General features: G+C 33.8%; 1 protein-coding gene and 2 pseudogenes across 1 annotated transcript; 2 read left to right on the top strand and 1 right to left on the bottom strand.

Moving 5' to 3' along the window:
• Positions 1–284: 284 nt before the first annotated feature.
• LOC141416378 (carnosine N-methyltransferase pseudogene) lies at positions 285–1340 on the bottom strand (annotated as a pseudogene).
• Positions 1341–4603: 3263 nt separating this feature from the next.
• Positions 4604–7090, top strand: LOC109680700 (olfactory receptor 7D4-like; annotated as a pseudogene).
• Positions 7091–11411: 4321 nt separating this feature from the next.
• Positions 11412–12101, top strand: LOC109680684 (olfactory receptor 7D4-like). Its single transcript, XM_020155415.2, has one exon. The coding sequence runs from the start codon at positions 11412–11414 to the stop codon at positions 12099–12101; it is 690 nt and encodes a 229-aa protein (XP_020011004.2).
• The last annotated feature ends 12273 nt before the right edge of the window (positions 12102–24374 follow it).

The raw sequence follows: 24374 nt of genomic DNA, 5'->3' as shown, positions 1-24374 counted from the left end.
TTCCTTATTAAAAGACAATTCTGGGCTTCAAAGAAAAAAATGAACATGAAGATATTTCTTCCATTTTTACTAGTGTAGTACAAATCTACATGGAATTAGTATATTACTGAAAGAAGCAGTAGATGCTATTAAGAAAATAGATATTATTTTTAAATTTTGCCAGGAATAAGAAGGCACCACTGATTTGAGCTTATGTTCTGTCATCATTGACAGTTGATTTTGTGTTGTTTATTTCAGCATTTACTCTTACAAAACTGTTTCCCAGGTAATATCATATCAGACCATTATTGTGGTTTACAGACCACAAACAAGACACATTCATAGTAGTAGTTCATCACAGAGAGGTCCTTCACAATATATGTTGATAATACATATTCTTTTTCCACCTCTTGCTGGAATTCATATTGCAGAAGAACATTTTTATATCTTCAAAGCTCAATTCTATGGAAAGACCATTTGTCAGATTTTTTAAATGGTACAGAAGAGGACCAAGATTTATTCAAATTCCACCTGGCTGAGTATTTTCCATATTGTGTCAACATAATCAATTACATTGTGAGCTGTGTCTATTTAGAAACAGGTTGCAACACAACCCCAGGTATTGCATTCTGAGTAAATCTCCTGAAAATCTCCTGCTATAATAGAGAAGTTAGAACCAGAACAGAGATTATGGAGATCAACATCAAGGAAAAAGATCGGTTGAATCTGATCAGCTGATCTCCTGTTATTGCTAAACTGATGGATCCAAGGATAAAGTTTATATTAATCAATTTCAGAACATCTGTTGAGAACAAAGTTGGAAGAAAATAGCATAAAATCTCGATTGACTTCCTTGAAAAACATAACCTAGCACTGCTACTTTCCAGGCCAATCTTCCTAGTCCAACACCAGGTACCAGAATATTTACTTTAGAAGAATGCCATCTCTCCTTTGAATTTTAAAAAAATTTTCATTAATAATTGGCAGGTAGAAGGCATCTCTCTCTGCTTTCCCATTTTCACTCCAGTCTCTCACAAATTGTTTCAATATAGATTTTAACTTTTCCATGTCAAATGTACAAGCTGGCATAAGTTTTGCATTCCAATCTTCTCCATATTCTTTATTTTCAAACATATGTATGCAATCATTCACAATGTTCAGTAGTATTTTTTGTTTATGATCAGTGTATTTCTGGATCTTGTACAAGTGAAGAGGAAATTGAGGAAGTAGTTTCTGTTGATTTTGTAGAAGTGATTGAAATTGTCTTTCCATTTGGTTCACTCTCTCATGCATACTGGTGCACATTAGCGGAAGGCACTAATGATCTTCCAGAAGTAGTCCTCCTCCTCCTCCCCCTCTTCCTCTTGCTTCCCCGTCCTCCTCCCCCTCCTCCTCCATGATGCACATGTTGCTGCCTAAACCACCTTGACCAAGTCCAAAGCCCTGCAGAGTTCTGCCCTTCCACTTCCTAGTTCCCACCAAGGCTGCCAGGGACTTCTCCTCAGGCTTTGGGACCCATCCACACCCTACTCCATCAGGTTTTCTGGATGCCCACCTGTGTTTCTAAAAATTTTGAGCTGAAAATGTAAAATATTTTTACCATAAGGTGATAACCAGTGAGACAATGAATTCATTAGTTTTTAAAAAATATTTAAACATTGCACTGTTTGAAATACATCTGAACATCACATTGCATGCAACACCTTTGTTTCTCAATTTGGACAAATAAACAAAACAAAAATAATTGAATTTTAAAAATAAAAATGCTCAATAAAATTAAAAAGAATGGGCTTCTTTTCTTCTATAAAATTTTGATTCAAAGTTATTCATAAAAACGTTCAAAGATTGTTCATAAGAATTGTTAGAATTGGATCCTTATTGAAGTTACTCTTTTTCTTTGTGGAAACTTATGACTTTTAAGTCAAGCCAATTAAACTGAGGGAACATAATGTCTTTGAGGGAAGTAAATGTACCTCTCCTTGCCATTTATATTATAAGTATAAAATTGACTTAATAATTTCACTACAGTGTCTTCTTTGTACCCCATGGGACCTAAATTATTTGGAGAATAGCAAGAAAATAGACCAATTTGTTTAATGAGGAGCTCTGAGAATTCAGAGATGCTGTGTAATCCTTAATAATGCACTTCTCCTATACATCTCTTATCTCAGACTTCATGAAACCCATTTAGGTTTCTTCAGGAACAGAATAGAGAAGTCAACATTTCTGTGACAACCATTGAAGAAACTTGGTCTGTCCCAGTGAGGAGAATAAAAAGGAAAAAAGGAGAAAATGTGGATGTGGGATTCACCTCAAGAATGATGATAATAAGATTATCCTATATATCTTTTAGTCTATGAAAGTGGACTTCTGTATACCTAAAAAACTAGCTAGCATTTGTTGCCCTTAACGCAGAGAAACTAAAGCAGATACCTTAAAGCAACTGAGGCCAATAGGAAAAGGGGACCAGGAACTAGAGAAAAGGTTAGATCAAAAAGAATTAACCTAGAAGGTAACACCCACGCACAGGAAATCAATGTGAGTCAATGCCCTGTATAGCTATCCTTATCTCAACCAGCAAAACCCCTTGTTCCTTCCTATTATTGCTTATACTCTCTCTACAAGAAAATTAGAGATAAGGGCAAAATAGTTTCTGCTGGGTATTGAGGGGGGGAGCGGGAGGGGGTGGAGTGGGTGGTAAGGGAGGGGGTGGGGGCAGGGGGGAGAAATGAACCAAGCCTTGTATGCACATATGAATAATAAAAGAAAAATGAAAAAAAAAAAGAATAAGAAGGAAAAAAGGAGAAAATGTGGATGTGGGATTCACCTCAAGAATGATGATAATAAGATTATCCTATATATCTTTTAGTCTATGAAAGTGGACTTCTGTATTTTCAAGGGCATTTTTTTTGTCCATTGAGACTTGTCTCTTCCAGCTATTTTGTTTTCTTTCACTCCTTGGAATCTGGAGTATATTTAGGAATTTTTTTCTGAAGAAGTTCCACTTTGTCTTCCCTCTCTCTCTGATAAAATGTAGACTAGTTTCAGAACCCCTGTATATGATTATCTACTTGGCACTACTCATCGAAAATCTATTATTCATGAGGTACAGTATATTTTTCCAGATTCTTTTGGGTTATTTTATATTCCCTATTTTATGAGCATTTCGATTTGTTGATAGCTCTCATTCATTGCACATTGTTGTAGTTTCATAATGTCTTAAGACCCAAAATATATATGCTACTAATGTAATTATTTATTCTTCTATTGCCAATACCTTTAAAGGTTTAGGCAAACAAATGATTGAAGTCAGAGGAGGCTGTATTGCCAGGTTGATGAATTTCACACAATAAATGCAGGGTTTTAATATAGTACGTCCTATTGGATGTGGTCTTAAAACAACCATTCTTTTTGAATTAAAAATTTCCCCTGGTTTCTTCACTTACTGACATCATCAGCCCTGGGAACTATCCACTGTAATGACTGTCAATTTTTTCTCAAACACACTTTTTATATTGAGTTTTTTATCGTGATTTCTCTCCATTGAGTTAGGTTTGTGGTTAATTAATGTTAAAAACTTTTATCTTAATCTCTCTTCTCTTTTTTGTGGTACTGGTGTTTGACACCAGTTTTCTTGCTTGCTAGGCAGGTGCTCTACTGTTTGGCCTTACACCCTTAAAAGGTCTTCTATTTCTATAATTGACATTAGTTACTCACCAGATATTATTCTTTAAAATGAGATGTGAATGCATTTTATTTAATTAAAGTGTTCATTTCTTTTAGAAAATATGCATTTTATTAGTGTGTATTAATTGTATAAAGGGTTACACCATGGCTTTCCACACATGCATATATTGTACTTTGCTCAGATGGATCCCCTCTGTTATTCTCTCTTATTTCCCTCCTGTGTCCCCCAAATTTTATAACAGCCTTCAGTAAGATGCCTTGTGCCACCTTCATACACAGACCCAATGTATTTTGGTGTTTTGACTGTTCATTTCTGTCATATGATAAGTTGAAATATTTCTCTTGTAGACATTTTACTATTGGTATTTACTGTATTTCCACAATTTGTAGTTTTTTCAGTACTGACAATGTAATTGGTTCCATGTAACTTTCTGAAAAGACAAATTATGATACAAATATGTCACAACATCAGACCAGCAAGCAAATATGAATTTATCAAAGCTTAGGTGACAAAAAGGAAGATTATGAGAATGTCTATTTATTTTTTATTTACCCACTTAATCCCTATTACTTCTCTTCCTCTGCTATCCATCACATCAGCAGCTCAAGTTTCTGCTTGTACCAACTTAGCATCCAATAGGGTTGCCATCCATTCTGTTTTCTTCATTAGAATGTTTCTTCTTTCTTTACTGATTAACGATTATCCATCCTTCCCTTCTCAATTCAAACATTTCTGCTTCAGAGTAGACTCTTCTACTCATGTTCATAGACTAAGTACTTCTTAGCAATTCCTGTTTTGTATCCTGAATTATTGTCTATTCCATAGGCAATCATTGTGCTGACAAGTATTGAACTTACCTCTCTTCCTTTTAATAGGATCTATCCATTAAACTTGCTTATTTTAATACAATACAATTTCACTAATGGGCATAGACACATGAGCACATATAGGAACACTTGCCTAGGTAAGTTTATTGGTTATGTGTTTTTTCCTTCCTTTTATTCATATAGTCCACATGCTTTTTCTTCTTCTAAGAAGAAGATATTCTGTAAAAAAGGGTACAATAAGGATATTCATTAAGGAAAACTGCTCTGTAGCAGTCAAAAGCTGTAACCAAACTATTACGTTTATAATGATTAGAATTACAACCATGATGGACATTCTACTTTCAAATTTATATTGCTAAATGATATCCATGCAAGACACATTTATTGAGATGTTAAGAACAGAAATACATAATTTTGAAAAGCCCATTATGTGTCACAGAAACTACAGTAGAAACATTGGACTGTGTGACCTTGTTTTGCTCTTCATTAAGTATTCAGAAATACTATCCCTACTATAGAGGTGAGGTAAATCCTCTGCAGCTCAGAGGATTTAAATCACTTTCTCAAGATCACAAGGATGGTATTATGGTAGTGTCAAACTCTACTCCAGGAAGTTTGACTCAAGAACCTCAGTTTAAAATTACAGCTCTATAATGTCTGTGGACAGAGTTATACATCCAAATAGCAAAAAGAAGAAGTTTCTAAATAATATTAAAAATAATAATGGCTAGGTTTAGTGGCTTAAGGCTGCAATCCTAGGTAATCAAGAGGTAGAGATCAGGAGGGTAGCAGTTGAAAGCCAGTTTGTGTATAAAGATTGTGAGACTCCATCTCAAGCGATGACAAAACTGGGCATGGTGTAATGCACCTATCATGGCATCTATGTGGGAAGCACAGCTATGCAGATCACAGTCCAGGCAAGCTTGTAAGGAAGTGAGAATCTCTTTAAAAAGTAGCTAAAGCAAAAAAGGAGGAGGCATGACTAAAGTTTTACAGTACCAGGCCAACAGGTGTGAGACACTGAGTTCAAACACCAGTACAGCCCCCAAAATTTTAAAACAGCTATTACTAAGACACCTACACATTGCAAAGGCATTTTTAAACTCACAAATAGGGTTAGCAATCACAGTATTGTTTGGAAGAAAAAATAAGTTACTGCAAGGCAAATATCCCATCACAGTAATATGTCACATCACAGAATATATTATGCTTCTATAAAGTATATAATAATTATCAGAGAGCTCTAGGATAAAGAAATATGAAGAACACCAAAGAAAAGAGGTGTGAATGCCTTCACATCTTTTGTATGAGTCATCAAAGAAAAACTTAGGTTCCATTCCTCTACCTACAAAATATTATAACTAGTGAGTTGATTAGAAAAGAGAGATTTCTGGTTATTCAACAAATATGAATGATTCCTCAGTTGGAGACAAAAAGGCTGCCACTTGGCTTAGAAAAGTCATTGGTAATCATCTATACAGAATGAAAAACTTCCATTTGACTGGAGTCCTGGATAAAGTGGTGAAGTGCCTGCCTATAAAGTCTGAAATGTTGAGTTCAAACTTCAGTGTCAACCAAAAAAATGTACTAAAACTTTGATTCAAGGACAGAACTAATTGACGTTGCAATTATCTATTCATTGAACATTGTGTTTCCTCCCCAGAAGATGCATCAGATACATGGATGCAGAGAATCATAAGGTGTACCACAATTCCTACTCCTTGAACTTTCAGGTGATCTTGAACTGCAGCCACTTCTCTTTGGAATATTCCTGTCCATTTACCTCATTACTGTGCTTGGGAACCTGCTCATCATTCTGGCTACCAGCACAGACTACCATCTCCACACACCTATGTACTTCTTTCTCTGTAACCTGTCCTTTGTTGACATTTGCTTAACATCTACCAGACCCAAAATTCATCATGAAGCAAAGACATCTGAGATATAAGTGCCTTATTCAGGTGTATTTTTTTATATTTCTCTTGGAATGGATAATTTTCTTCTAAAAGTGATGGCATAAGATCTCTTTGTAGCTATCTGCCACCCCCTGAACTAGACTGTCATTATGAATCCCCGGTTCTGTGGCCTCCTGGTCCTAATTTCTTGGATAATCATGTTCTCAGTCTCCCTGATTCATCTTCTACTGATGAAACAACTGACCTTTTTTATAGGCACTGAAATCCCACATTTCTTCTCTGAACTGACTGAGCTTTTCAGAGTGGCAGGCTCTGAAACACTCATCAATAATATTTTTGTGTATGTTATTACTGCCATGCTGAGTTTATTTCCTGTCACTGGGATAATCTTCTCTTACTTTCACATAATATCTTTATTGAGGATGTCTTCCACTGTGAGCAAGTATAAAGCATTTTCCACCTGTGGGTCTCACTTCTGTGTGGTCTCCTTGTTCTATGGAACCGGATTTGTGGTTCACCTCAGCTCTGCTGTGACCCATTCTTCCCAGAGAAACACAATCACATCCATAATGTACACTGTGGTCACCCCCATGCTGAACCCCTTCATCTATAGCCTAAGGAACAAGGATGTGAAGGCAGCCCTGGAGAGACTCCTGGGAAGAGTTGCTTCTTGTCCTTGATGGATCAGTGATCTGAGAATAAGGGTAATGTGAATTTCAGTAACTAGGTATTTTTCCTTTTCTAAGTGATCTGATTAATTTATTTACTATTGTTTTGCTTTTGTAAATTTTGTATTGATTTCTCTATAATAGCTCAACAATAATTCTTTTGAAATTTTTCCTCTCAATATAATGTCTGTACAATTCAAAGTGTTGTAAATTTTAAGACATTTCTTGGATTAATAACTTGATTTTAAAAAACCTTTATATAAATAGCTGCCATGGTTTCCTCATCAAATATTGATTAATGTTAGTATTATTTGGCTTAATGTGGTTATATTCTTATTTTCTCTGGAGGAATTGGGAATAAAATTACCATGATGACATGGTTTGTACATCAGAACTCTACTTGCTGGTTTATCCCTTTGTCTTTTCCTTGTTCTGAAACATTGCTCTGATATATTTTGTTACATTCACATAATTTCTCCAAGGAATATAATTAGGTTAGGATGAACTGTAAGTGGAACCTGACATTGAGCAGACACTCTTCCCTTTCTTATCCTATATATTCTGACAGTGGTTAGATATTGAACATGAACATTAAAAGTACTTTTCTTCATATGATTTTTAATAATACAGAATATAGTGCATAGGATCATTTGAAATGTTGCCTCATTCTTTGTGGTACCTGATTTTTCCTTTTTGTTTTCTTTTTCCTTCATTTCCTCTTACCTTTATTCCTTCTATCCTTCTTTTCCTCCTCCTTACTGACTTTTTATTAATAATGTTTAGTTTTCTTTTCCATGGCTGAATAACATTTCCTTTTAAGTGTATATATAAGAAATTGTTTATCCACCTAGCTGTTGGTGGAAACTTGGGTAATTTCCATCTTTTAGCTATAATAAACAGTACATTTGTTGGTATTTATTTGTGCACTACATTAGTGATGTTTTGGTAAATGGTATGGTGGCTGTAAAACATTACATTGTCTAGTGATATGGTGGTAACATTAATTTATGTTACTACCCTATAGGGATACACAATGACAAAATTGTTTAACAATGTATTTTGCAGAAAACATTTACAGAATGTACATAGAATAGACTCATTTATAAACAATGAATATCCAGGTCATTATCAATTATTTGGGTAAAAATATGGGAATGGAGCAAGTAGTTCATATGGCAATTTAGTGTTTATCCTTTTAAGGTGTTACCAAAGTGTTTTTCATTTAATCTGGCAATTTTTGTGTAAATATAGTGTATGAAGGTTCAGGTGTCTTCCGAGCCAATATACCACATTTCTTTACCTACCAATCTGATGATAAACACTTGTAATGACTGAACACTTTTACTATTGTTATTAATAGTGCCATAATATTGGGATGTACCTATAAGGTACCTTTCCATACTTATTTCGTATCTTTTGACTAAACTTGCAATAATGTAATTGTTGATTTTACAGTGGTCCAGAATATTTGAATGTTGAACTCATGTCCAATGTATGGTTTCCAAATACAGCATTCCATTATACAGGTTCTCTTTTCTTTGAACCTTCTTTTGCTGTTTAGTTTGAATGAATTTCATTTTTTGATTTTGCCTGCACTATCTGTACTTTTTGTAATATATTGTACTTTTTAGAATGTATGTCTATACTTTTTGGAATTTATTATAATTTTTGGAATATATGGCTATACTTTTAGGACCAATGTCTCAGAGCTTTCTGTCATGTTTCTTCCATGTAGTCTTATAATATTTGGTATAACATTAAAGTTTTTAATACATTTTAGTGATTTTTTTCAACATGATGAGCGATGAGAGTACAGTTTAAAGCTGCAAGTGGGTATACCATTTGCATAGTGCCTTTTACTGAATGTACTGTCTTTTCCCAACTATTTGACCTTGAAATCTTTATCAAAAATTAATTGGCAAACCTTTATTCCCACTGAGGAAGGCCTGGAACCACGATTCTCTCAATCTCTGTACATGGAGGACAGGCATTCTACTATGCCCAACTATTGGTTGGAGATGGTGTCTTGTGACCTTTTTTCCTTGAGCTGGCCTCAAACCATGATTCTTCTAATTTCAACTGCAAAGCTGCTAAGATTACAGTTGCAAGCCAAAAATTCCCAGTTCATTGACCTATTTTTTGTGAATTAATTTTATAAATATATGTTTCTGAAACTGATTTCATTACTAGAATTGGTATTACATCTTAATACTGCATCATTCTTTCAAAATAGATATGAATGCATTTTCTCTAATTTTAGTCAGTTCTGTAGCTCAGTAAAGCATCTGATCAATTAGAAGATTTATATTTTGTGTTATTGTAGATATCTTGATTTCAACATCTATTATGCATCTAACATTTGTGTTTGATCAGTACCTGCCATGTGACAGGCACCATGCCAGAAAATGAAATGCACAAATATACATGAATTTACCAACGGGAGAGGAATATCAAGGAAGGATAAAGGAAACTGTATGGTGGGAATCACAGACTCTGTTCCTTGTGCTCCTCATTGTGTAGTCTGGATCACACTGATCTCTCAACTGTCTCTAATGTGATGTTCACCATGGGCAACCATATTCGTTGGAGTATTTTGTCATTAATAACTTATTCTGAATAACAATGGCCCATCCTTCTTGTCTCATCTCAAATATTTCTCTTTGAAAGTTGACTCCTTTACCACATTCATAAACTAAATTGGCCCTCAGCAACTTTTTCCTATCTTGTATTGATGTTAACTTTCCAGGCATTTGTAAAACTCAATTTACGTAATACTCAATAAACACTTGTCTTTAAAATAATTTTTTCCATACACATCTCTAGAATATGTATTTGAATATATATTTGTATATTTTAATCAAATTCATCACTTTTCTTTTTTAACCATCAAGTGTCATAATTTGAAATATAACCTCTCTCAAGGGCATGAATACATGAGCACACATTCTCACATGTGCCTCATATATTATTTTAATTGTGGTATGCTTCTTTCTTCTCCTATCTATATAGTAACATGCTTTTTCCTTTTCTAAGGAGAATTAAACCAGAAGGCTTTATTGAAAAAAAAGGAACGATAAGAGATGCTCCCTGACTAGAAATGCTCTATAGTGGTCAATAGAGGAAAAAAACCTGTTGTATTTACCTTCATAAGTATGCAGTTTATGATGGCTGTCCAATTTAAAGAGGAATATTGCTAAATAATAATGCTAAGATGGATTAATGAGATGTTAAAATATACATTTATATTGATGAGGTTTGCATTGTATTATGTGGGAACCACAGTAGAAAAATACACAATGTCATGTAAATTTGCTCTTAAATTCTATGACACATTGAATATACTACTCTGTTGTAAAGGTGAGGCACTTGTAGTTAAGAGGGATTAAATAGCATTCTCAAGTTGCAGACATGTTTTTTTGTAGAGTAAAACCCTCTTCAAGAGAGTCTAACTTGACAGACTCATTTGCAAACCACAGATCTATAATATGCATTGGAATGTTTATATATCCAAAATATCATAAAAGACATTTTAAATATAACCATTAATGATAATGATTACAATTATCAATTACTGGTCCCCCACTGAGTAAAAAGTTTTTCAATTTCATTAACCTGATGCTAATAACCACATTATACAAAGAAAAAAAAATAAGTTACAAATAAGAGAAATAAAATAAGAGAATTAAAACATCATTAGGAATTGTCAAGTCATAGATGAAGATTTGCTGAATTAAATATCCTTATTTTATCACTTTTATAGAGCTATAGTTCGCAGAAGTAGTGAAATTGCCATGACAACTATTTGAAATAGTTTTAAGTATTTCAAATGGGTCATAACAAAGTTTCTATCCATTGATTTCCAAAGGAGAATTAAAACTAGCTAAAGATAAATTGGAGATTTCTGTTAGCTTAAAGAATGGTTGTACAGGGAAAAAATGTGTTCCTATTTGGATGAATAAACCACTCTTATGGGCAAGAATCAATACAGGATGAAAGATGCTCATCTAAGGATTGATATTATAAAGTGATAAATAATTGAAGTTTCCATTGACTGTTGATTGAATGTTGCTTTTTCCTTACTCCTCAAGAAAAATACCATCTCCATGAAAACAGAGAACCATACAGGGGAGTCGCAGTTCCTCCTCTTTGGCCTCTCAGATGATCCTGAATTACAGCTCTTTCTCTTTGGGCTGTTCTTCTCCATATATCTGGTCACCACACTTGGGAATATGCTCATCATCCTGACCACTTCCATCTCCACACACCTATGTACTTCTTTCTTTGCAAACTGTCATTTGTTGATATCTGTTTTATTTCAACTACAGTCCCAAAGATGCTGGTGAACATCCAAACACATAACCAAGACATCTCTTACAGAGAATGCCTTACTCAGGTATACTTTTCAAATATGTTCGCAGGAACAGATAAGTTTTTACTGACTTTGATGGCCTATGATCTCTTTGTGGCCATCTGCTACCCTCTGAACTACACTGTCATTATGAACACCTGGCTCTGTGGCTTCCTGGTCCTGCTGTCTTGGATTATCATGCTCTGTGTCTCCCTGATTCATATTCTACTGATGAAACACCTGAGCTTCTCCATAAACACTGAAATTTCACATTTCTGCTGTCAACTGGCTCCACTTTTCAAGGTGGCCAGCTCCAATACCTTCATCAACAACATCTTTATGTATCTGATGACTGCCCTTCTGGGTGTGCTTCCCATAGTTGGGATCCTTTTCCCTTATGTTCAGATTGTCTCTACTTCAATGAGGATGTCCTTCATTGTGAGAAAATATAAAGCATTATCTACCTGTGGGTATCACCTTGGTGTGGTTACCTTGTTCTATAGAACAGCAGTTGTAGTTTATCTCAGTTCTGCTATGACACATTCTTCCCAAGGGAGCACACTTGCCATTGGGATGTACACTGTGGTCACTCCAATGTTGAACTGTTTCATGTATAGCCTGAGGAACAAGGATGTGAAGGATGCTCTGGGAAAACTGCTCAGGAGAGGATTATAATTAATTTTCTTTCTTCATACTTTGCTTTTGTATAGATTTGCATTCATTTCTCCACAAAATCAGTAAAATCAGTAATTCCTTTTTTATGTTTCTTCATATATGTATATTATATATATATATAATATGCATATATATTGTATATATAGTATAATATTTCTAGTTGGGTAAGTTTTTTCTGAAAGGCCTTCACATGATACAAAGAACTTACTTCAAGTGCTGCCTTGGTTTTGTCAAAATTTATTTGATTGTTAATGTTCTTCACATTAATTGAATCTTTTTTTATTTCCTTGGAAGAAATGTAATGAAAATCTTCAGAATGAAGTTTTTTGAATCAGGACTCTGCTAGTTGTTTACATATACACCTTACCCTAAAATATTCTTTAGTATATTTTCCTTTCTTCACATAATTCCTGAAGGGAAAACACTTTGTTCTCTGTGATTTTTCCTTCATCTCTTCTTCCTTTTACCTTTATCTTGTTTCTTCTTTGTTTTTTTATTTGTAGTACTGGGTTTGAACTCAGGACCTTGTGCTTGCTAGTACAGCATTCTATCACTTGAGCCATGACCCTAATCATTCCTTAACCTTTTTCATTTTTGAACTCCTTACTTTTCTGTTTCATTAGTTAACTCATTTAATATTTTTCATCTTACTATCAATGAACAATATTTCCCTTTAAGTATAAGCAATTGTTTATCCATTCATCCATTGGTGGACATTTGTTTAATTTCCATCTTCTAGAAATGCTGAACAGTACAGAAATGGATATGCATGGGCATTTGTTTTAGTGTAGTCATGCATTATGAAGAAAAGTTTGGTAGATTACAGATTTTATACGTGATGGCAGTCACATGACTGATGGTGCTCTGACAGCCCTTATACTGACTTGTGCTCTCATAACCATAGTTGTATATGTAAGTGCATATTTTCAAATAATGTGTTTCTCTGAATTTATCAAAATTGACAAACAATGAGTGACTAGATGTTTTCAATTATTTGTGAAGTATATATAGTACTGGCATAGCTGCTTAGGAAGAAAATTGTACATTTAAATTCTTTTATTCTGATTTTATTATCTTTATCGATATTAATTGTGCAAATAATGTGCTTCATACTGATACTTTTGTATATGTACATAACGTAGTTTATTGTATTAATCCCCACATTACTCTCTGTTTTCTCCTTCATCCACTAGCTGGTCCCCTATCCTCCCACATAATCTCCCTTCTCTTTTCATGTCTGCTTTAATTGGCACATATTAATTATATATAGTGAGATGTTTTGTAAGAATATATGAATAAATTGCATTTTGGTCATACTCAGACCTCTATTGCTCCCTCATTTCTACTAACCCTCACACTATTCCCTTTCTCTTCAATCTCCATAGTAGTTTTTGATATATTTTTAAAATATTTTTTATATTTTGGTAAAGTACACTGATAAACAAACAAGGAATCCTTTCATGGACACTCACATTATACTTTGAACAATTTTACTAGCTTTGTTATAGCCTCTTGAACAGTGTTAATAATGAGAATCATTATGCTGTCTCCATATATATGTAGCGTACTTTGATCCTGTTCACCTCTTAATACTCTCAACTTTCCTCTCCTCATTCACCTTACTTCTAAACAAGTCAGCCTTTTAGACTCATTCCTCATAATTATTATTGATTTTTAATGTTTTTAGCATTTTAGGTCTAGATACTCCATATGAGCAAAATTATGATAGGATCTTTGGGTTTTTGATATTGTCTTATCTCATTTAACACAATGTTGTCCAGTTCCATCATTTTTTGCAAACAACTTTATTACATTTTTTATGATTTAATAATACTCCATTTTGTATATCGCATTTTCTTTCCAGTCATTTGTTTTTGGGTGTCTAAGCTACCTTCAGGTGTCTATCATATATCACGATTTATAACTCCCCAAACACATGCCCAAATATGGTAAATCAGGGTCATAATACAGGTCTCTTCTCAGTTTTTTGGTTGAACCTCCATATTGATTTCCACAGTGGTTGCACTTGTTTACATTGTCTACAATTGTATATGAGGTTTCTTTTTTCCCTACATCAGCATTTAGTGTTGCTTGTTTTCTTGGTGATAGCTATCTGTTTGGGGTGAGATAGTATCTCATGGGGTTTTGATTTGCATTTCGCTTATAGCTAAAAATGTTGAACATTTCCTTAGGTATTAATTAGCCATTTACACATCTTTGAAAACTGTTCAATTTATTTTCCCTTTTATTAAATGGATTATTTGTTCTTTTCTTGAGTAAATTTTTGAGCTCTGTGTATATTCTGTATATTAATCTTTTATCCAATATTTAGCTGGCAAAGACTTTGTATCTCTTGACTCTGGTAATTGTATCTTTTCCTATGCAGAAATGTTTTAAATTGATGTAATCCAATTTGTAAATCCTTGCTCTCATTTCCTGGGCAATTTCAGTGCTATTCAGGAAATATTTGCTCATGCCTATATGTTCAGTGATTTTCCCTTAAAGTTTTCCTATGGTAGTTTCAAAGGTAGAGGTCTTACATTAAGATTTTTGATGGATTTTGAATTAATTTGTGTACAGGGTAAGAGATTATGTTCTATTTTTCAATCTACTATGTGTGAATATCCAGTTTTCCCTAGACAATTTGTTGCCAAGGCTATCCTTTCTCCAATGTATGCTTTTAGCTCCTTTGTCAAAAATCAGATGGCTGTAACTATGTGGGTTTATTTCTGGGACTTCTCTTATGTTTCCTTAATCTACAGGTCTGCTTTTGTGCCAATACAATGATGTTTTGTTACTATGGCTCTGTAGTATAATTTGAAAACTAGTATTGTAATACTCTCATAATTGCTTTTTGCTCAGTATTTGTTTGTATACAGAATGTTTTATTTTTCCATATAGAATTAAGGGTTGATTTTTTTCATTTTTTGTGAAGAACAATATTGGGAATGATATTGTGACTTTGATAGGGATTTCATTTAATTCATCAATTGTTTTCAAAAGTATAGCAAGTTTCACAATACTAATTCTGCTAATCTGTGTACATGAGAGGTTGTTCTATGTTCTTATGTATTCTTTGATTTCATTTTACACAGTTTTATAGTTTTTCTTTCTGTAGGAGGTCTTTCACCTTAGTTACATTCTGAGTCTGTTCATTGTTGGTGTATAGAAAAGCTATTGATTTTTCTATGGTCATTTTGTTAAAATGTTACATTGCCAAAAGTGTTTATTATATTTAGGAGTTTAAGGTTTTTTAAGCAAAGGATTGCATCATTTGCAAATTGGAGTATCTTGACTTCTTCCCTCCACATTTGAATCCCTTTTATTTCATCTTCTTGCCTTATTGCTCTGGTAGGAATTCCATTAATATTTACAATAAGAGTGGGGAGATTGGACGTCTGTGCTTTGTTTCTGTCTTCATAGGAAAGATTCCAGTTTTCCTCCATTAAGTATAGTGTTGTCTACAAGATTATCATGTGGGACATTTATAATGTTAAGGTAGGTTTCTTTTGTTCCTAGCTTTTATCATGGAAGGATATAAATTATGTGAAAGACTTTTTCTTGCATCTGCTCAGATGATAATGTGATTTTTGTCTTTGAATCTGTTTTATTGCTCTGTTACATTTATTGATTTGTGTATGGTGAACCAGCTGTCTTTCATAACCTACATTGTCGTCCTTATATCCCTCATCTGTTTATTTGAATTCTCTTTGAGTTCATTCAGGTGTCCTCTTTACCTTTGTAGATACTCTTATCATTGCTTTAAATTCTTAAAATTTCAACTGCTTCACTATCTCTCAAGTACTTTACTATGGAATCATTGGCTTTTTGTGGAGAATTATTGTTTTTTCTCCTATTGCTTGTTTTTCTATCTTGAGACTGAGATATATGAGACCAAGTTTTTGGTAGGAGATTTAAGGTCTGTATACCTTCTGTTGGAATTTTCATACTATTCATGTAAGCCGAGATAGTGATTGATTTGCAGAGTGCTTTTCATCATTGGGATGTCTCTCAGCAGTAACACTTGACCATGGTGCTCAGGATACTGGCCTAGACCCATACTCCACTCAGAGAGGAATCTTAGTTGTAGAAGCAACACACTTGATAGACATTCAATACAGGCATACATCCATCCCTAATAAAAAACAAGAATACAATTGCTACACTGTCTTTACATGAATAAAGGCACAAGCGTAGCAGTTTGTGAGCTTGGATTTACCTTAGTTTATAATCTTCAGAGCTAGAAGTCAAGAGAGCTAATGCTAATAAATAGTAAATGTTTATGGTGTTGTGAGGCTGGAAGGAAAAGTGACTAAGCTCAGCAGATCAGTAATGAGATATTTTAATGAAAATCAGAAAATATCTATATAAAGGTAGACTGAGAAGAAAGGAGCAAGGGGAGATAGAAAAAAGAAGCAAGCAATAAAAAAGCCATGTGCAAATATAATTGTCTATTGAAAAGCAATAAAAGATTTTGGAGGAAAGAATATAAGGAGAAGAAAAATTACATAAGTACTCTAATTGTTGAGAGAAATAAATAGAAATGGGTAAAGGTGATGGAAGAGAGAGAGGGAGAAAGTATTGAAAGGTGAGGCTTATAGCTCATAGTGACTATAAAAAAGGAAGAGAGAAAAAGCAGAACTAAAAAGAAGCAAGTGAGTGAAAATAAAAATATCCAAAAAATATGAAAGTCAAAAGGACAAAGACAATAAAACCCCAAACAATATTTTCTTGTTTTCACTCTTGAAATCTTTTTGCTTTTAGCATTTGAACTAGTTATTCTATTTATGATAGCTTCATAGGGAGTATGAGCTCAGCAGGAGGGTGGATGCTCTGAGTCCGGGGATTTTTCCCAAGCACAGAAAGACAAAATTAAGTTATGATTACAGGAATCCGGGCCCATTGACCCCACAGTTTCCAGTCACTTCCCATTAAAGTATGATATGCTCCATCTCCCAGGACCCTGTTTTTCTTTATCCTTCAGTTCCAGGAACAGAGCCTAGTGTAGTGTGTTCTGTATTTTCTGTCACTCTCCCAACTCATGAAGTTTAATTCTGTGATGCCAATATTTCCTTGAAGAAGTTGTGACAAGTTGTAAGGATGTTACTCCTCAGGACTTTATTTTTTGTGTTGTGGGGATTTGGGGACTAAAAATCTCCATTACCTACAATATCCATTGACCTTATATCTTCCACAACTTTGAGAGTCTGTGTGGTCTGCATCCATTTGTCCATGCCCACAAAGGCACCTACTGAGAAGCTTGTGGAATACTGATGGTATCAAATCTTCTACTATGTTACCTATTCTTACTTCTTCAGCAGTTTGTCAGAAAGTTTGATGTGAGAATAGTTGCTCAATAATCCTTGTCTGTGAGGCCAAATGCTACATGATGCCAAAGCTGCCATTTTGGTCCACATTGTGAGACCTTGGATTCTAAATTGGAGCAATAAGGCAACAACAAAATTTAGAAACTATAAACACAGAGAAAAAAAGATGTCAAATAATCCCTTTTTGCAGATGATATGATTTTTTTCTTTTTTATTAGAATATATTCATTGGACAGGGGGATGCATTTTGTCAATTCTGAATAGGCTTAAAATGTACACTGATTATGTGACTCCCTCTATCTCCCCCCTTCACTGGACTACATCTACCCAGTTAAAGCGATTGCAAGAGGTTTCATTGATCTATTTTATATATGTATATGAAGCCCATCAAGTATATTGCTTCACCTTCTTCTATTTGATTCACCCTTCCCCTTCCCACAAGTATCCCTCTCTGCATGTAGTACCTATATGCAGTCCTATTTTTCATCATTAATTCCAAAGTCAATGCTCAGAGGGGTTTCTTGACATATCCCTGCTGTGATGATACTTTACTTTGATCAGTACAACCCCTTTCCATTACTCTCCCTTCCTTCCCTCCCCCATTAGTCAACAGCTTAAAATACATATTGTTAAATCATCTACCTGCACAGATGGAATGTATTTCAATATTGTTGATTTCATTATCTTTTCCTTTCCCTCCTGCCCTGTGTTCCATAGAGTAGTTCCACTATTACAAATAAGTTATACATGTAAGTTTACAAATGATCATTTTTGGTTTTTAGTATATGTTTATTTTTTTGTTTTGTATTCCATATATGAGAGAAAATGTGCAAACTTTATTTTTCTGAACCTGACTTAATTCACCACATGGTGTTAGTTTTTTAAATTTATATATTGTACAATGTAAAATATTTCTACACATCATATGGTATACAATACATATGAATCAATTAAGAGTCCCTGTAAATAAATAACAAACACATTTGAAAAAATGCAACATTTAATGCAAATTAATAAAGAAAAAAATTTCCTGCCTACTATAGTGGATCTGAAATAGTTTCTAACGTATCCAAAGACTGGTAAAGAAATCATGCTCAAGAGGGATGATTACAGTATATATTTGTTCTAGAAAATAACCATTATTCAGGGATTGCTTTATGAATTTTAGGTCACATAAAGGAGAAAGACTTTTCTTGAAGGAAATAAATCCAACTCCTTCAGCATCTGCCTACAAAGACATTATATTGACTGCTAAATATTTACTCTACTGTCTTCTTTGTTCCTCAAGGGGGGTGAATTAAGGACTAGAAAGAAAATGAACAATTTGTTTAATAAGAATCTCGGAGAATTTAAACCTTGAGGTAGTAGAATATTTAATAATGTGCCCAATGCCTTTGTCTTGCAATTCTCTGATCACTGTCTCTGAAAACACATGTTTGGTTCTTGGAACAGACTGTGGATAACAGAAGCCTACAGTGTTAGCCATAACAAGAGTTGGTGTGTTCCTGTGAGGGTCTGTGGAGTAAAAAAAGGAAAAGAGAAAGTGGGCACTGTGATTAACTGCTAAAATAATGAGAATGAGAAATTCTTATTTTCTTTATTCTGGTGAAGTCAAGTCCTTGCATTTTGAATGGTATTTATCCTGTCTCCTCTTACACTAACTCCATTTTTAATTATTGAATTTTCTTTTCACTTTCTGTAGGGATAATGACTTTATATAATTTTTGAATACTTTAAATTAAATCAGTTGTTTACATATTTTGGCCATTAACTACAGATTTTAATACAGTGCATACCCACACATGAGCAAACACTTTTATGTGCATTATATTTGACTTTAATAGCAGTGATGCAATAAATAAATAAAAATAAATAACCAAGGAAACACAGGAGTTCACATGTATGAAATGTCTGTGGTGTTTTTCAAGCATGAGAGTAGAAAAATTATATCATCTCATTTGATTTCCTTCTTCAATCCTATCATGTTTCAAATACTGCTCTTGCTACAAAAATAAGGAACTACTAGAAAATAGAGTATTAATAACTTTGTCAACATATAAAAGACAGTGATCAAAACTCTACTCTGGAACATTTGACACAAGTATCACATTTTTCTTTTTTTTAAATTTTATTAACATATAATAGTTGTACAGGGGTTACATTGTAATATTTACATGTGTGCTTACAGTATATCTTAGATTTGACCCTTATGTCATTTTCCCTTTCCCCTCCCCTTCTTAAAACAACATCAGCAGGTTCAATTCTTTTATTTTCGTATATGAATACAAAATAAATCCACCATATTCACCCTTTCCTTATGCCCACATCCCCTCCCTCTTGTACCCAGCGCCAAAAAAGTCCTATTTTATCCTCCTGCCCTTCATTTTTTAAAACTCATATTGATGATCCAAGTGGGTTCATCTTGGTACTTCATGCCTTTATATATCATGCTTTAATCAAATTAAACACCCTCATTACTTATTCTGTCTCTATCATCATGCTTCCCCAATAGTCAAAGCTTATAGTACAGTACATTTTATTATTGATGGGCTATTTCAATAATTTTCATTCTCTTAACATTTTTCTTCTCCACTACCATTTCCCATATTCCCTCAGGCAGACTTATAAATGCAATTTCTCTCTCTCTCTCTCTCTCTCTCTCTCTCTCTCTATATATATATATATATATATGATCATATATTGTTTATATATACATTTAACTTATATGACCTCACTTAAACTTAAATACCCCTTGAAGTGCCTACCTGAAATTCAGTCACATTGCAAGTTATGGCTTACACATATGAACTTGGGAAGTGGGGTAAAATTCAACATACAACAATTAGATTTTTAGTTTTGACAGCCATAAAACCAAATAGGTATCACATTTTTAAATAGAATTCTATCATACACCCTGGGAAATTTATATGTCAGTATATCATAAAACATATTTTCCATAAAATTAAAGATGACAATTTTTATAATGAAATACCCACTGAATTCAAGGCATTTTACTATCTCAAAATTAACAATAATCACATAAGTAGCCATAATCTCATTGTAAAATTATTATTGTACTAGGGTACATTGTGACTTACAAACTTTCTTACTATTTTATAGTTGAATTCACTCTCCTCCATCATTCTCCTTTCCTGGAATAGTTTTGACAGGTTTTATTTTTTCATTTACATAAATGAGTACACAATATTTCCATCATATTCTCCCACCTATACCCTTTCTTTAATTCTACAGGAATGACATTTTTAGAAAAAATAGAGGATATGAACATAAAGGTGGAATTATTTGGGGGAGGGACCTGGTGTGAGTGGGAATAGAGAAAAAAAATATGATGCAAGAGGATGAGGATTGAAGTACTTTATATGTATATTTGAAAATATAAGGAGAACCATTAAAATGGATTTAAAGTGGGCATAGTGGGAAGAAGGATAAGAGAGTTGCAGAGGGGCTGAATATGGTCAAAATACATTATATGCTTATATGAAAACATCACAATGAGACCTTCTTTCCACAATTAATACCTGCCTCAAGATACACTGTTTGCATGTATGGAATTATGAAAGTGACTTTACCTCATAATATTAACATATGATAAATCAAAAATAAAATTAAAGAATTTATGAAATAATCACATTTTTAGAAAGAAAGAAGTTAGGACACCTAGAAAAAACTATCACATCACTAAATACCTTGTTTAGGTTCACTGTCATTGTAATTCTCCCTCATCCCCCTTTCCTTTATTTGAAATGATTTCAACATGTTTTGTTGTTTTATTTTTAAATGATTTCAACAGATTTTGTTGTTCTACTTACATAGAAGAATATAACGTATATTGACCATATTCACTGTTCCTTATCCTCTCTGTTCACACTCTTTCTGTCTCTGGTACTTACCCCAAAACAGGACCGTTTTTACATTCCTGTACATTATTTTATGTATATAGCCACAGTTCAAATGGCATTTCATCCATGAATATATTTTACTTTTATAAGATTAATTACTATAATTACTGCCCATATCCTTTTCTCCCTACCTCTTTTGGTGAGTTTCTTTCCTTAATTTTTAAATAGGATGTCACTAAGCAGCTCAGGCTGGGCTTAAACTCACAATCCTGCTTTTTCAGCCTCCAAAGTATTAGGATGACAAGTGTAGGCCAGAAGCAGTTTATTACTGCCTCCAAAGAAACAATCGGTTTTCATTTATTTTGGATTTATAAGAGCCTGTATGTATCTGTAGTCAATAAATATAACTAGAAAAATACTCTCTGTGAGATTTTGAGTACTCGCTGGCCATGGTAGAGTATGTCTGTATTCCCCGCATAAAGGAGGCCAAGGCAGGCATATTATGAATTCCACACCAACCTGAGCTACATAGTAAGATCCTCTCATAATAAAGAAACAAACAACAAAAACCATCCATAATATTGAGTAGACCCTTTCTCTTTCACAGAAACGAAGTGTATGCAATATGTTGTCTGTATATTGGAGTCTTTTCCACCTGTGCTTTCATGCATTCCATCATAGTAACTAGAACTATACAGATGTAAACAATGCTTGTGTGTACCTGTGGCAGAATTTCTAAAAGATCCATCATTTTCCATTTAATGGAACCTACAATTTTCAAGGACAAAAATTATGGAAGTAGTGACACAATTTATACAGGAGAGATTTAAAAAGAGAAAAGAATTAATCTTGTTGTATTGTCTTATACCCCTTTCTAATTTTCACTTATTCCATGATGAAGTTTGCTGTGGCATGATGAGTTTCTATCTCTCTGCCATAGTATTAAAGGTCATTAATCCATTCTTTGTATTGCATTTCATCAATCAATCTGCAACTTTAATAGTGATTCAGTCAAGGTAAGGGGACATATGCCTGTAGTGTCAGCAAATCAGGAGGCTGAAGAAAGAGAAGCATTTGAACTCAGGGTTCAAGGCCAAAATGGGCAAAATGGTGAGACCTCATCTAAAAAAATATTGATTTGAATTGTCATAATAAACAGGAGAAATGTCATGTGTGGAAGGAAGTTCATTCCTGTAATTCCAGAATATGGGAGGCTGAGGCAGGAGGATCTTAAGTTTGAGACAAACCTTCACTTATGTTGAAACGAACAGCACTTAAATACTATGACAATATTTAATGAATGTCAAACATCTACTATGTGCCAAACATATTTTTGCATGAAAATTATTGGACATAGCACTGTCTATGACTAAGATATTGCTTTATTTTCATGCCAGATGGTAATTTCCATGAAAGTCTCTCATGGAAAGCCCACTGCCTGAGTGACTTCAGGAATATTTTTCATTCTATACCTCGATAATAACATCATATCTCGATTATGTAAGAATTTTCTTTTGGGGAAACAATGTAATGTATCAATTTTTATATCTGAAAACACTGTCCATCATGAATATTCCTTATAGAAATTCTAACTTCTGAACAGAGGAGTGGCACAAATATTTTCTTGAGTGTTATTATAAAGTAAAATCATAAAATAAAAGTCCTTCTCTAGGTAACAGTATGCATCATTTTAAGTGTTTGGAAGAGTCATATGTACTTCACAGAAAGATGTAAAACACAGTATGTATCAGTAAAGTTTCTCAGGCAATATTATATAAATTATTATAACATTTTGGAAATTTTAAATAAAATTCCTCTTGAACCTAAATCAATTCTAATAGTATGGAAAAATTGAAAGAGAATCACTCCCATGAAATTTATTACAGTGTTTGCCTTGGGGCAAGTAAAGTGCAAGGAAATGAGGATCATACAGAGGTAACAAAAGGATCCTCAAAATTTATCTAAAATAAACATGAGTTCTGATATTGGTATGCAGTACACACCTGTAATCTTCACTACAGCAGATAAGGCAGTAGGATTGCAAGCTTGAGGCAAGCCCGAGAGACATCACAAGACCCTAGCTCAAAAGAACCGACAAACTTCTGCAGTAAGGATTTATTATTAAATATTTAGACTTTTCATATATTAGTGGATATTTATGGTAGTAATAATAGGTCACATTCATATAGCATCCACTCAGTTCTGGATTTTTCTCTAGGCTGTCTGTACATTAGTATATTCTGATAACTTCTTTATAAAGATTATTTTTAATTGGTTTTAGGGATGTGTACATTGACAAGTTTAAAAATATCAAGTCATTATAATTATCAGCTACTATCGGCCACATACCCAGCTGTTTTCCTATCATACAAGAAGACCTTTGTTCAATTCCCTTCGTGAGCAAAAAAGAAAAATTACAGTGAAAAATATAGTGACAATTAAAAGCTTAATATCACTTACTCATTGGTGTCTGGTAAATTAGTACTACTTTCACAATCAGTGATACTCTGCTTTTTGCATTTAAAAAAACATACTTTTTCATCCAAGTTTGAAACTCATGAAGACAAAATGTATATTTCAAGTGTATTTGAAAAGACACCCACCTGATTTCCAGCATATTTTGGTGGACACTAATCTCCACAGAAGATGGGCTACTCTACCTAAAATTATGAAAAGCCATAAAACATTCACAAAATAACAATTTTATTTAATTATCAATATTAGAATTAAACTGAAAATCCAGTTAAGTGTGGTTTCAGTTCTTTTAGGGTATGTACTCACAATATAAATTGAGGGAATTTCCTGATATTCATTCTTAAATTAGAAGTGAGGTTAGCCTGGCCCAAAAGACCAAACATCATATGTTCTCCCTCATATGTGGACATTAGATCAAGGGCAAATACAACAATGGAATTAGACTATGAGCACATGATAAAAGCGAGAGCACACAAGGGAGGGGTGAGGATAGGTAAGACACCTAAAAATTAGGTAGCATTTGTTGCCCTTAATGCAGAGAAACTAAAGCAGATACCTTAAAGGCAACTGAGGCCAATAGGAAAAGGGGACCAGGAGCTAGAGAAAAGGTT

The sequence above is a fragment of the Castor canadensis genome, chromosome 14, assembly GCF_047511655.1.
Source record: "Castor canadensis chromosome 14, mCasCan1.hap1v2, whole genome shotgun sequence".
In the NCBI taxonomy this organism is placed as follows: Eukaryota; Metazoa; Chordata; class Mammalia; order Rodentia; family Castoridae; genus Castor; species Castor canadensis.
This window is presented reverse-complemented; position numbering and strand designations above follow the sequence as displayed.

What these genes read in the sequence shown, in the direction of transcription:
- LOC109680684 (XM_020155415.2), top strand. Translation starts at nt 11,412, where the DNA reads ATGCTGGTGAACATCCAAACACATAACCAAGACATCTCTTACAGAGAA.